General features: G+C 55.0%; 1 protein-coding gene across 2 annotated transcripts in view; it reads right to left on the minus strand.

Annotated features, from left to right (window-relative positions):
- Positions 1-2,063: 2,063 nt before the first annotated feature.
- Positions 2,064-13,918, minus strand: part of MAST2 (microtubule associated serine/threonine kinase 2) — a 201,301-nt gene continuing 189,446 nt past the window's right edge. For both annotated transcript variants that reach the window (XM_040627349.1, XM_040627348.1), the window contains 17 exons: positions 13,738-13,799; positions 13,382-13,467; positions 12,709-12,917; positions 11,529-11,667; positions 9,533-9,665; positions 8,597-8,762; positions 7,957-8,058; positions 7,578-7,700; positions 7,296-7,405; positions 6,817-6,971; positions 6,289-6,572; positions 5,983-6,180; positions 5,120-5,343; positions 4,800-4,922; positions 4,260-4,396; positions 3,952-4,145; positions 2,064-3,645 (listed from right to left, as the gene is read on the minus strand). In XM_040627349.1, the coding sequence (XP_040483283.1) occupies positions 2,120-3,645; positions 3,952-4,145; positions 4,260-4,396; positions 4,800-4,922; positions 5,120-5,343; positions 5,983-6,180; positions 6,289-6,572; positions 6,817-6,971; positions 7,296-7,405; positions 7,578-7,700; positions 7,957-8,058; positions 8,597-8,762; positions 9,533-9,665; positions 11,529-11,667; positions 12,709-12,917; positions 13,382-13,467; positions 13,738-13,799 (3,971 nt within the window). In that variant the 3' untranslated portion in view covers positions 2,064-2,119. The remainder of the gene's footprint in view (positions 3,646-3,951; positions 4,146-4,259; positions 4,397-4,799; positions 4,923-5,119; positions 5,344-5,982; positions 6,181-6,288; positions 6,573-6,816; positions 6,972-7,295; positions 7,406-7,577; positions 7,701-7,956; positions 8,059-8,596; positions 8,763-9,532; positions 9,666-11,528; positions 11,668-12,708; positions 12,918-13,381; positions 13,468-13,737; positions 13,800-13,918) is intronic.

The raw sequence follows: 13,918 nt of genomic DNA on the forward strand, positions 1-13,918 counted from the left end.
TGAAGTAACTTTTAATCACTCAGGGTAAATTACAAAATTCTTAAAGTGGTCTGGTTTCTCCCAAGTTTAGGATCTCATCCCCTACTTCAGTTACTCTTCCCTGGACCCTTCCCTTCAGCCAGTTCCAATGTCTTGGGTTTTTCTTCTGCACATATTCTCTGTACAATCGCCATCTCTTCCTATGGCCTTACCGTCTACTTGCTGATGGCCGACAAATCTGTGTCCAGCTCCTACACGTTCCAGCCTCAAGGTCGTCCTAGTTCAGACCACTATAACAGGTCACTACATCTGTCTCTCTGGTCTGCGTATTCCACTAGAGCCTCCTTACGCTGCAGCCAGCGTCTTCCTAAAACAGAAGTGTGATTACACCACTTCCCTGCAGTTCTCTTTCAGGAACTCCTTGCTCCCCTCAGGCTAATCCGGCGGTGCTTCTCAAAGGGAGCACCTCTGGCACTTGGGGCAGCTGCCGGTGCTTCACAGGATGCTTAGCATCTCTGTGCCTCCTCTGTCCCCCGCCCCCACCCCCATTTCCAACCCCCGAAAGGCCAGTTCCTTTCTTACAGGAACTGTGGCAAGAAGTGCCTGTCCCACCTCCTTCACCTTTGCTGCAGTGCTTCTAACCAGCTCCTGAGACACGTGGGAGGCTCCCCCAGGCGGTTCCCTGTGTTCCCAGCATCCAGTACAGGCTGGCTGAGGGTCTGCGGCCAGTGAAAGACTGAAGGAAGAAGTGAGTTCAAGAAGGGACTGGGTGTTATACGCAACTAATGAATCATCGAACTTTACATTGGAAACCGGGGATGTACTGTATGGTGACTAACATAATAAAAAACATTAAAAAAAGAAAAAGGACTGAAGGCTAAGGGGCCAGACATCTACTTGTGGACTCTGGCACCACGGGCAGGGCACGCCCTCTGGCGGCCACAGCCTTCTCCATGCACGGTTACAGAGGCTGCGGGGCGCAGGAGGCACCCAGCCAGTGGCCCTGAGGCATTTTCCCGTCTCCAGGCCTCTGGACGCCTCTCCTTCAAACCTAAGCATTGGATTATGGGACAGTTAGTGCAAGACCACGGTTTGAAAAGCCCTGCATCACCGTGGAGGTCCCCTGGCACAGCCCTACTCCCGGCTCCTGCGATGCCATCTCCTGACTCCGCCAACACAACGGTCCCACAGATGTCCTCCCCCCTCCCACACCATCCACTCACCCACCTCAGTAATGTCCACCTCCAGTAGTAAGGCCTGCCTGACAAAAGCCCAGGAAGGGCTCACTGACTACAAACATTAAGGCAATTCTGTATTTTCATCTTAATGGGCCTTCAACGTTTTAACAAGTAATTTCTCCATCCAAAACTTTTCCCTCTCGGAGTTTAAGACCCTTTTCTAGCTGCTGCTTCTAAGTCTTCTTTGACTTAAATGCTAACGCTCCTCAATGTACCACTATTGACACATTGATGGCTCTCAAATTTCTTCAGTCTAGAGTTTCCTATTGAGTTCCAGGCCCATGCATCCAGTCACCTTCTGGATGTCCATCAGGTACCTCACATATAGCCCAAGTTTAACTCTTCACCTCTCTCCATCTCTTTTCCTCCTCATTTTCTGGTTATGAAGAACTCCAGGTAAGAAGATAACGGTGGTTTCTGGAGTCGAGAGAGAGACCTGGGTTCTAATCCTAGTTCTGCCCAAGCTCTGTTACTATCCGAAAACCTGAGTTTCCCTCTTCTATAAAGCAGAGATAATTTGTTGCTATGTGGTCTTCTATGGTTCCCCATCACCTACAGAACGTCTAAACTCACTAGACCCATTTCCACTTTGGTTTCAGTTCCTTGAATATACCAGGTATATGGTCGGCGCTGTACTCTTTGCCTGGACACTCCTAATCCGCACTCCTAACCCAGCACACCACTACCTGTCATCTGTTCCTCAGGTTTGAGCTCAGATGTCATGGTCTCTGGGAAGCCAGGTTGGGCTAGGCAACCCTCCCCTGACAGTGGGAAAGTACTCCCAGCAGCAACATAGACCTTGAGGTACATTTGTGTTGACTGAAAGAAAGAAGCGAAAGACAAAGATGGTTTCCAAGAGCGTGTATTACACAGGTCTGAGTGCAAGAAATGGCAAACAACTGCTATGTTTGCTTTAAAAGCTCATCAGGTACCAGTGCCAAGTCCTGATGCTTTTGAGGGCCCCCTGGGTCTCGGCCCTTCCGGAGTAGGCTGGGCCCAGGCTCCTGGGTGAGGGGGCAGCTTCTGCATGGAACGTCCTGCCTCCTGTCACCTGAGGCATCAGGCACTTTGGTGATGCCCAGGGCTGGCTCCTCTTTCTCTCTCTGTGTGCACTCGGGCTCCCATAGCCAGCTTTGGTGGGGAAACTCACAAGGTGGATGGACCAGCCCAGGGGCACCAGGTGGCCATGACTTCCCCGCCTGTCTGGGAGACAGGTTCTCAGGGTGGGCTGGAGTTATGGTTTCCAAATCTGGGGAGCTGGCCATCCCACCTTCCATTGTCGCCCTTCTGCTTGGGGATGCCCTGTCTGGACCCTCGACAAGAAATTTCCAAGACCATGGGCCTGACTCTCCAGAGGTGGAGGAGGCAGCAGAGCGACTGGTGGAGAGAAGTCCTGAAGAGCTGGGACAAAGTGCTGTGAGTGCCTGGGTGCGGAAGTGCTGGGCCTTCCAGCAGCCTTCAGGAGGAATGGGGTCTGTGGGTCCAGCCTTACTGAGGCTGGGGGCCGCTGATGAGGAGCTGGCAGCCTCCTCAAAGGCTTGTGGGATCCCAAGCTTCCTCTGGGGGACACTAGGGCCTTCCATTCTGGGAGGCTTCAGTGTGACCTCCGTCAGTAGGCCTGGGACCACTGGGCTCTGCCTCTTGGGGTCCCTGGACAAAAAGGCATCCTCTTCCTCACCCTCTCCTGCTCCTGTGAGGGGAGGGACCCGGCCCACTTCTGGGGTTGGTGCCAAGCTCGGCTCCTGTACACCTTGGCTGTTCTCGGGCCCCTCCTCGGCGTCATCCTCTGAGGAGTCAACCTCACGGATGGCTTCCTGCTTCTGCAGTGACTCTCGCCGTTCAGCCCGGTCCTGTCGGAGGGTGCCTAGGGCCCATGAGGGAGAAGGCTGCAGCACCCCCTTCCCGGGCAGTGCCCCTTTCCCAGACAGTACACTCCTGGTCCCAACCACCTCTAGAGGGCCGACTTCCCTGGGTGGCAGTTCCTTCTTTAGCTCGGGGTGGGGCAGGTCAAGGCTATGCTTTCGAGAAGTAGAGAGCTTCTTCTCGGAAGCAGCAAGTGCAGCTGCCAGTTTCTCAGCTGATTGTACTCTCTTTAGCAGTGGTGAGCGGGGTGGCTCTGCACTCTTGGGCCGTGAGAGCTGCCTGCCCAGAGGAGGTGACAAGTGAAGCTTGGCGGGGAAGGCCTGGGCTCCGTGGCCAGACAGGGGTGATGGGGAGCGCTGGGGTGAAGCTGCTGGCGGTGGGGAAGGGGTGTGGGCCAGTGGTGACAATGGGATGCTGCCGGCCGACTTGCGCCGCGGAGAGCGGTACTGGCGCTGGAGCTTGGGTGCCAGGCCGTGCAGGGAGCTGGGCCGTGTGTGCCCAGAGCCGGCTGGAGAACTGGGCACGCTGGAGCTGGGGGAGCTGCTCTGTGACGAATTCCCTCCCACTTTGCACACACAGACAGACACACAGACAAAGGCAGAGCAATGTTAGCTGATAGAAGTGACTGAGGGGCAAGACAGGGCTAGCCCTGGAATGTCCCAGGATCAAGGTGACCCCACCAGCGATCCAGAGCCCAAGCTACAGAAATAAGTCACTCTCCACCCCTGTCCCCTCCTCCCCAAGACTGCCGGGTCTTTAAGGGGGTAGGGTGAATGAGTTTCAGAGTGGGGCCACAGAGAAGCACAGAGAGCCTAGGCTCTTTCCTACCTCCCAGGGGCTGTCTCTGAGATCTGCAGGGAGCACTTCCTACCTGAATGCACGGCATCGGGGGTCACCCGGTAGCCCTGAGTGGGAGATCGGGGGGAAAGGCTGTGGCTGTGTGTGGGAGAGCCTGGCCCACTCTCCCCTGATGATAAGGAGCGGTTAAGGGAGGAAAGGCTGCGGCTGGTGTGGAGCAGGGATGCCTGCTTGGTGATCTTCCGGAATAGGGAGCTCCTTTTTCTGCTGCAGAAACAAGGGTCAAGGGCTGAGTTGGGGCACAGGGCACAGCACATACTGTGCCCAGTGGCCAGGGCCTGCAGCACATACTAGCCACCCAGGTGGCTCAGTCTGGCTCACCTTTCTTGCCCATCTTTGCCCCGGCTCCGCTTACTCCTTCGGGCCATCTTGGCCTTGTAGCTGCCCTTCCGAGCTGGCCCCACTTTAATGGATGTGTTCTCCAAGGGCGTTGTTGAAATAGACACCTTGTTTCCACTCTGGGGAATAGAGCGTGAACCCAAGCTAAGGTAGTGAACATAATCTTGCTCCCACCCTTACCCTTGGGCACGGCGGCACCACAGCTCTAAGCTTTTGCCCCTGTGTTAACAAGTCTGAACCACAGGCCTTCCTTCCCTCTTCACAGATTAGGGAATGGCTCCAACTGGAGCCTGGGCAGTTTGGGGTTGAGGAGGGAGAAAGAGGCTCGTCTGTCTTGTTCTTTGGAAGGATCCCTGTGCCTTGGTCAGTAAGGACGTCGCTTTCCAGTGAAAACCCACTGCTTTGGGTGCCTCTGTCCTCAGTGCCATGTGTGCCCAACTCTCCCACTCCCTTATGGCCAGTCACAGACTCACAGGGCCAGGGTCATTCGGGGACCGCAGAGGCAGCACACCCAGCACTAACCTTCAGAATCAGCTCCACCACTTCTGTATGCACCAGCCCATGCACAGGCTCCCCGTTGACATGAGTGATGAGGTCACCCTGACGAAGCCCCGCCTCACTGGCTGGACCTCCATCCTCCACGTGCTGCCCCAGGGAGATAACAGTCCTCAGTCTGGAGCCTGAGCGTGAAGTATGGGGCCTGGTTCTGCTGTGACCCACCTCCCTTGTACCCCTGAGGATAGTGTGGGCAGGGACAGAAGCAGGGACAGACAGGCCCTGGTGAGGGGAAGGCGGAGGAATAATGAAACTGGGAGACAACAGATCAGGAGGGCAAGACATACCCACACCATGTGGTGCACAGTGTAGACATCCGAGTCACCCATGTAGACACGGATGGCCCGCAGGGTGAAGCCATACTTCTTGCCAGCTCGGTGGATGATGATGGGGGGCCTCGAGCTGCTGAGAGCTGGCAGGAAGTCCCTGCTTGGAGAAGAATCCCTGGATGATGGGTTGGATGACTGGGAATGTGGGGACATGGGGCTGGCCAATGGAGAGCAGGTGTGTTCTGGAGAAGGAAAGACAGGACTGAGCAGGTCAGAGGCCCCAGGACTGGCCATGTTCCCAGCCCAGCCCTATCTAGGCTGCTGATCCCAGGCAGCTGTAGTCACAGGCAGAGCCTAAGCCTGGGGACGTCTTCCCCACAGACTTAGAGCAGCAAAGCTCCTCACGTGCGCAGACCCGCCCCAGGAGGCAACGGCAGCTAGCACTGAGCGCGCACTTGTACCCTTCAGGGGCCACATACGCTCTCATACATGTTCAAACATCGCAATTGCCCTACGAGCTACCACTAGTTTTTTGATGAGGAACTTGAGGCCCAGAGAGGTTAAGCAACTTTGCCAAGGTCAACAGCCATTTGGTGATGGAACCAGGATTTGAATGTAAGCTCTGTGCCTCAGAGCTGGTGCTTGTTACACGGTACCACCCTGCTCCGTGGCACATGCACACGCAACCCGACACCAATGCACACCTCTACAGGTCTCTCCTCTCATGACAAGGGGGCAGCTGTGACACACAGCCCCTCGGATACCTGCTCCTCAACACACAATGTACAGGCATACCTGCCACATGCAGACCCCTGCCACAGACCCACAGAGATCTCAAGGCCCTTCCTGTGAGTTTTATCCTAGTTCCCTGGCGGTCCTACCTGCAGGAATGAGGAGGGACAGGGTTGTGGCTGAGGCAGACTTGATAACTTTGTTGATGGGGCGAGTGGTGCGCTTTTCCACAGAGTCCCCAGAGAGCAGCCGGTGGCGGGCCCTGCGTACGGCTAGGTCACTGATGGCCTTGGCTGTGGCTCCCTCAGTCAGCTGTGGGGTCCCACGGCCTCCTCGAGTCTCCACAGCTGTGGGCCCAAGTGAGCAATGAAACCTGCAGTGCCACCAAGCCTGGCCACCCTGCCCGCCCGCAGTACCCTCCATTCCAGGCCCTCTGGCCACCTGCTGGGCCACACCTGGGCCGGAACCGCAGCTCGGGCCAAAGGGCTCTTCGTCTAGCTTCAGCCGCCGCTCCACTGGCCGTTCAGGGACAGGCCCAGATACCCCTTCTCCAGGAGGGGGTGTCAGAAGCCATGTACCCTCCTGCTGCTGTCTCCTGGGGGTGCTACTGGCCTCATCAGGGCCCTCAGGGAAGCGGGGAGCATCCAGGAGGCCTGAGCAGCGGCGTCGCACTGTGAGTGGAGGGCTTGAGTCACTCTCTGTGTGGGATGACTCGGACACCGACAGTCGCTTCCGCAATCTGTGAGACACAAGGTCCGGGTGAGATAGGCAGGCGGTCTCCCTCCTCTAGCCCAGGCTTCCTTAGGGGCTCACAAGGGTTATAAGTCACAGAACTTCTTCCCTCAGACACTCCTCTGGAAGCCATGCTCGTGATGCCCCCTCACTGCCACCAGCACTCCACCCCGCATCTGAATCTCGCCCATGATCTGTAACAACTGATGGATGGCTGTGCTGCCCACCCTAGGGGAGTTCTGGGTGCTCACATCTCAGGGGAACCAATCACCCAGCTCCGGTCTCGGCCCTTCAGCCCTGCCAGGCCATCAGAGCGGTCGTCCTTCTCCTCGCTCAGGCTGCGCTTGGTGGGGGGTGGGGCCCGGCGCTCCTCGAGCAGTGAGAGCCGCTCCATGCTACTATACACCTGTGGGCACAGAGTCTGTGCTGGGGACAGGCCCCAACAGCCGCACCTCCCAAAAGTATCCTTGGCACCTGAAACCCAGGAATTGGAACCAGTTCTGCCCTTCCCTCCTCCATACCAGGTGAATATTCGAGGAAGCAGTCTTCCACTGTCAGGGCCTGGAGGGGTTCTTGCAGTACCCGTCATATGCAGGCCCAGCCCTTTCTTCCTCTTTTCCTAGGGGCAGCCCCATCCCCTGCTCCCCACACCTGCCCCAGCCATGGCCCCTGACAGGCCCGCTTCTCCCAGTCCTCCTGTCCTGCCCAGCCCGGGCCTGTTCGGTCGCACCTTGCTGAAGCGTGGAGAGCACGAAGAGAACTGGCGGATCTCCAGGCAGCCATCCTCACTCACTTCTTCCTCGTCCTCTGAGTCCACATGGTGGTAGCGCTCTGAGCGGGCTGGATCAGACACACAGGACGGTTCCCTTCAGAGGTCCCTGGTGGTGCCTCCTTCTGACCCTTACCAGACCTCAGAGGGCCTGGAGAAGTTGTCCTGATGCCAAGTTTAGGGTGCACAGGGCTTTCTGGGCAAACAGATCCCCAGGCCTCCCGGTCCCCCCAGTGGCCTTACTGTCAAAGTAGCTGGTATCATCCTCTGACTCCAGTTGAGGAATAAATTCAGCCTTCTGGCGAAGAAGTCCTGTCCAGTCCAGACTGGTAAAGAATGAGTGCTGCTTCACCTCAGAGGCGCTGCCTGCGGACAGGAGGGGCATGGGCAAGGGTGCGGGATGAGCTGTGTGGCGTCCAGACCGGCAAGTCCAGTGAGAACCCAGACCTCAAGAGGCCAGTCCCGACGGCCTCGGCCCCAGCACCTCTCTTCCTGCGCTCACAGGAGCAGGGCAGTCTCAGGATCAGACGCGTTCCCCACACCTGAAGCCTGAGCTTCCCGGATGCATGGACTCAACCTCCCTCTTCCAAGTTGTGAGAAAGGTCAGTGGGGCCTGTCCTACCTGTACCCAGTCTCTCCAGAGGGTTCTGATGGAGCAGTTTAGAGGTGAGGTCCTGGGCATCTGGCGGCAGAGCATCATCCCCCTCAGGCCACACAATCTCATCTGAAGAGTTGGGGGAAAGAGGGAAAGAGTGGGTTAGAGGAGGGTCTCAGAGGCTGCAGAGTGGGGAGATAAAGAAGAGGGTTCTAGGACAAGATATGGGGAGGGAGGCAGAGAGGGCCTTGCCTGGGACCCAACTCCTTAAGGTCTATAGGTTCCTGTCCTCCTAGGGGGTCTCCCAGCCGCTCGCCGTGGCCCATCCTGTGATCCCGGACTTGCGCTGCCCTGAAGCTCTAGCTCAGCCTGACTCTACACCGCAGACACTAGTACGCTCACACGCATACAAACCATAGGACACACACACACACACACACCACAGGCACACTCATGCCCATACGGGGGAGACGTGAACACAAACAGAACAAGCCCTGGGTGACAGAGGACACGTGCGCGCGCGCACACACATCTAAGAGGCAAGCATACTACACACACACACACACACACACACGAATTCACAACATGAGCCTCACAGGTGCATGCATAAATCCCATTTGTGGATCCAGACTCTATCTCCCCAGTGTGCCAGAGTGATGGTACCTACCACTGATCACTTGCCCAAAGAGCTCCTCCGGAGTATCTCCAAAGAAAGGGACGCAACCCACCAGGAACTCATACAGGATTATGCCCATGGCCCACCAGTCCACTGGCTTCCCGTAGCCCTGACGCAGGATCACCTCAGGCGCAATGTACTCCGGGGTCCCGCATACCTGGGCACAGAGAGCCAGGCTGGCTCAGCATCCTGAGGCAGCTCACTGGCATCACGGCTGAAGGGGTGGGGATGCTCCCACCTCTGGAGAAGTCTCTGAATGAGGACTCAGCTTACTTTGGTTAGAGAGCAAGATCAATAGGAACCCGGGGTGTCAGAGTTGGAACTGCTGGTGGGGTGAGTTCATGTACTTCCCAATTAACCAAAACATTTAATTCTAGCCTGGAACAACCACCCCCGAGCCCTCGACACCTCTTTATGGCATCTAGTTCCCAAAACTGGCCTCTGCCCTCCAGTCTCTCAAAAGATAGTCCCTACAGTCACATGACCACTACAGGGACTTGCAAACGGTTACCGTCTGAACTGTCAAATCAGGGAACATCCAGAGGCTACTCTCAGGAAGCTGGGCCACAGCCCAGTGGAGACTTGGAGCTGTGTTCCAACAACAACAGACTCCAGAAGAGCCTTGCCCTTGACTGAGCCTAGGAGGTTCAGGACTAATTTCAGGTGAGTCTCTGAGAGTAACAATGGTTACATGACCTATTTTCTCCAAACCCTGAGGAAGAAGATGATTTTGGATTTTATATCCATTATGATTCTTGAGGCCCACCCCATTTTCCAAATGTACTACCTTATCTCAATGGAACCAAAAGGTGGGAACGATAGCAGCTCCCACTCTTAACATGTAGCTACAGGGGTAAATATGTGGCCCCTTCCACATATTCTGAAGTCTGGACCTCAACCCCCAAGGCCTCAACCATCCTTCCTTACCTGCTTGTCCAGGAACTCCCGGGCATCCTTTTCAATGTGGCCCTCATACAAGTTTGTTGTCAGGCTCATGAGGCCAATTTTAGAAAGGCCAAAGTCAGTAAGCTTGATGTGCCCCATGGATGTAATCAGGAGGCTGGGAAGTCAGAGACACGAAAGTATGGGGTTATTTCCTGGTTTTCCAAGAGTGCTGATTTTAACAGATGCCAAATTTTCCCACTCAGGCTTCTACAGAGTTCCTGTGGGACTTGAGCAGGGTAGCTTCAGCAGGGAGACAGGCAGCTGTGAAAGAAAAGGTATCTCTGGTTTTGTGAGTACCGCGCTCTGCACAAGCAGCTCCCTTGCCTTTTGCCCATTCCCCCAACTCATTAATGTTTACTGCCCTCAACCGCATTCTCCGCTGGGGACAGGTACGCGCTAGCTGAGGGACTGACTTTCTCCCACAGAGCAGTCAGCCTCATCCCAAGGCTCTAGCCATACCCAGTCCCCTCTCCTCACCCGGGTGTCTCACAATACCCAGGCTTGGGGAGAGGGGAAAGGGGTACATCATCTTGTTCCACGTCCACAGCTGGTTTTAAAGGAGGACTGGCTGGGAGAAACCAGAGATAAGATCTCACAGGAAATGGTCTCTTTCTTCTCCTGTCACATACTCTGCCTGAGTCATTTCATTTCATGACAAAGTCTTCACCCTGCCACCCCTTTATTTTATGATTTCCAAATCAGCACCTGACTTCCTTTATGAATTCCATGCCTACTAACTGCCCAGATGTCTTATAGGCACCGTGAACTCAACCTGTCCAAAACAGAGTCATGCCTCCTAACTGGTCCTCTTTGCAGAAAATGATTTCTGTCACCTCTGAGCTCTCTGGTAAGTATTTTATTGATTATTTATAAAGATACTCTTGTTCCTGAAAGGTCTTACAACAGAGTGACTAACACAACAAAGTAGGTATTATTATCCCCATTCTAAAGTGGAGGAACAAGAGGCTCTGAGGTTTAATTAACAGATTCAAGCTCACAGAGTTAACAAGTGGTCATCTGAACTCTGGTCTGTCTAGCGTCAAAGCCACTTTCCAGGACAGAGGCTTGTCCCCATGCACTAGTCCTGAACTGGAAATCTGGATGATGTCCCAGACTCCTCCTCCCTTTTCCTCTCCCACGCCCACCCCCACCTTTTGGTTTCCTTTCGTCTTCCTAACGGTATCCCCTCTCTTCTGCATCCTGCAGGCGTGGTTGGTTTGGCCTGGTCTCCTGCAACAGCCTCACCGTCTTTCCACTGGCAGAGTGATCTCTCTAAACCTAAGTCAAAATCTGAGCGTGTCACTCTATCGTACCTCTGGCTAACAGGCCCTTTGAAGACTCGCTAGCACCCTTCAAAATAAAACCCGAACCTAACAAAGAGACGGTTGATCATCTGATCCCTGTCTCTCCAGCCTTCTCTCTTACTGCGCAGACCAGTTCACGACCCCGTCTCCACGTGATCTACTATTCCGAGTTCCTGGGCCCATGCTCTCATACCTGTGTACCTTTTGCAAATCCTGCTTCCTGGCTTTAGAAAGCTCCTCTCACCTTTCCCATCTGACTAATGCCTTCCAAGAAGTAGCCTATACGCAGCTATTTCTGTTTCCCACACTGAAGTGCTGAGGTCAGGGACTGTCTTACAGCCCAGATTACAGTGTTGGCCCAGAGATGTCAGTAAACGTCGGAGCAGCCGTCTACTAGATGCTCCTGACTCCCTCCTGCTTGGGTTCTTTAGCTGAGCTCCTCAGTGGCTCTTACATGTCACTGTGGCCTTACAAAGCCCCTGCCAGACTCGCTGGCAACGGACTTTGCACCTGGGGTGGTCAGGGGCTAGAGTATTAGGCCTAGACAGACACGCACACGAGCACTGTTTTCTAGCAGCCATTTTGGGATAGACTTAAACACGCTGTGTCTGCCTCCATTTATTTAGAAACCCAAGAGGGAGAACTTGGACCAGGGACCCAGAGAGTGGGCGTACTTGTCGGGCTTGAGGTCACGGTGCACGATGCCGTAGTTGTGTAAGTATTCCAGGGCCAGCACAGTCTCCGCAAAGTACAGACGCACCATGTCCACAGGCAGGGCCCCGATGTTCTTCAGCAGAGTGGCACAGTCTCCTCCTGTAACAAGCCCAGGACACTATGAAGGAAGGGTCCCGTCCGCTACTACTCAGGATGGTCTCAGGCTTATAGTGTCTGAGGCCTCAGGGAGTCCCCTGGCACTAGAGACCAGAAATCTAGCTCTTCTGCCGCTGGTACAGGGGACAGAGTATGGAGAGGTGTAGACAGAAGGGAATCTGCCAGTGGCTGTCAAGGCCAATGTTCAGGCCAGAAAGGGTAGGAACCCAGGCCTCCATGTCTGTGAAGGGACCTGCAGGGGTAAAGTTATTACAGGGTGGGAATCCTGTATATTATAAATATATCTGACTGAGACTTTAGCATTTTTCCACTTATGTCCTTCCTGCTGGCTATTCTTTGGTTTTTGAATAAGATGACATTGTAAACTCCCAGCATGTACTCTCTGAATTAAAAGGAGAGTTTTGTTCAGTTTCAACTTCAACACTTAGGCCAAATATCTTTGGAAGCTGTACCCAGCAGTGCAAAAGGAAGAGTGAAGGTCACTGGGAAAGCTGCCGTCTCTCCCCAGGGAGACCCCGTGATGCTCTTCGACTCCATCCCCAGAGCATTTTGTGTGGTCTCAAGGGGTGTCCCCTTCACAAGCCATCAGTCAGGGCAATGGCATTCCTTTTTTTCTGAGGGGCCAGATGCAGTCCTCCCAGCATGCATCTCTGGGCTTGTGTGGCTCTGCTACCTCCTTTGTTCCTGCCTGGCGCCAGCAGCAGAGACCATCCAGGCTTTGGGGTACAGGATTCTACAGCTGTTGGGCTGATACATCTTGTCCCAGAACGCCTGTCTTTGCACCTGATATGGGCAGCCTCATGCAGGTACTACTCCAGAAGCCTCTCCCTGTGAGGGACATGGAGCCTTGTGCCCACCATGGCCAAATGGCCTCTGAGATCCTAAGGCAGAAACCAATGCCAAAGAGAGATTGGGAAGCTGGGCCCTGAAACGTCACCCCTATACAAAGCTGTTGGTCGCAGCTCAGGGCCAAGCTTCACACTGTGCCTTGGCCTCCATGCCAGGCCACCTTTCCCCCAGTACCTTCAACATACTCCATCACCATGCACAGGTGGCGCTTGGTCTCGAAGGAGCAGAACATGCTGACCACAAAGGGGTTCTCGGCGAAAGTCAGTATGTCCCGCTCCACGAAGGCCTGCTGGATCTGGTTCCGAAGGATCAGGTTCTGCTTGTTGACCTTCTTCATGGCAAAGCGCTGCCGGGTGGATTTATGCCGCACCAGGAATACAGCCCTGGAGACACAGCCCATCCCATCTCCCGTGGGCCCTCAGCACCTGGGCTGTGCTCCCCACCACCCAGAGCTGGGGTGTCCAAACTGCCTCCCATCCCACCTTACAAATGCACAGACCAAAGGAACAGGGGTGTGCTTATCGATGAGAAGAATCTGGGCCTCCTGCCCACAGACATCTGCAATTTCCCAATACACTAAGTCTTGAGGACACAGTTGAACCCTTCCCCAGAGCTCAGCAAAAAGACAAGTGCTACCAAGAGGAATGGGGACCTTGTCTGGGAAAGGAATACTGCTCAGATGTCAGAGGAAACTGAACTCCTGTCTCTCCAGGAGGCTTTAGGGAGGGAGAGGGTCTATCCTGACGCAGCTGCTGCCCAGAGGACTGGGTATCATACACTTCTAGAAGGAAGAGCCCAAGGCCTGACTTAGCTCCAGGCCTGGCCACACCCTCACCCCTGCCTTTACCCATAGGCGCCATTGCTGATGAGCTTAATAGTTTCGAAGTCCTCTTCAGACGGTGTCTTTTTAGATGTCAGAGATGCCCCACGACCCTGGAAGACAAGAGCAAAGGCAGGAGGCAAGCATGCTTCTCAGAGCCCACGTGCTTGGGGAAGCAAGAGCCCCGGCAACAGCTCGGCTCTTAGCCCTGTTGCAGCCCCCACCCATTCTTCCTGATGCAGGAGCTGAGTGACTTCGGACACAGCGGGTGCAACCACCCGCTCCTCCGTCCCGCCCTCAGACATCCTCTCAGAGAGGACTCGTAGCCCTTTGCTTCAGAGGTCCCAGCCTCCAGGATTGGGGCAGAAGCTCGAGGTCTTTACCTCCACTGAATCATCTGTCTCTGGAGTGTCGGGACTGTCATAGCTGCTCAACTGGGCCATTTCTAGAACCAAAGTAAGGGCACAAGAGAAAGGTGTGCACAGCAATGTCAGGTACCTCAGCAATCCACTCACAGCACACGACAGGTGCATGCAAGGTAGGCAATCATAATCCTGCATCTGC

The sequence above is a fragment of the Ursus maritimus genome, unplaced genomic scaffold (assembly GCF_017311325.1).
Source record: "Ursus maritimus isolate PB19 unplaced genomic scaffold, ASM1731132v1 scaffold_12, whole genome shotgun sequence".
Lineage (NCBI taxonomy): Eukaryota > Metazoa > Chordata > Mammalia > Carnivora > Ursidae > Ursus > Ursus maritimus.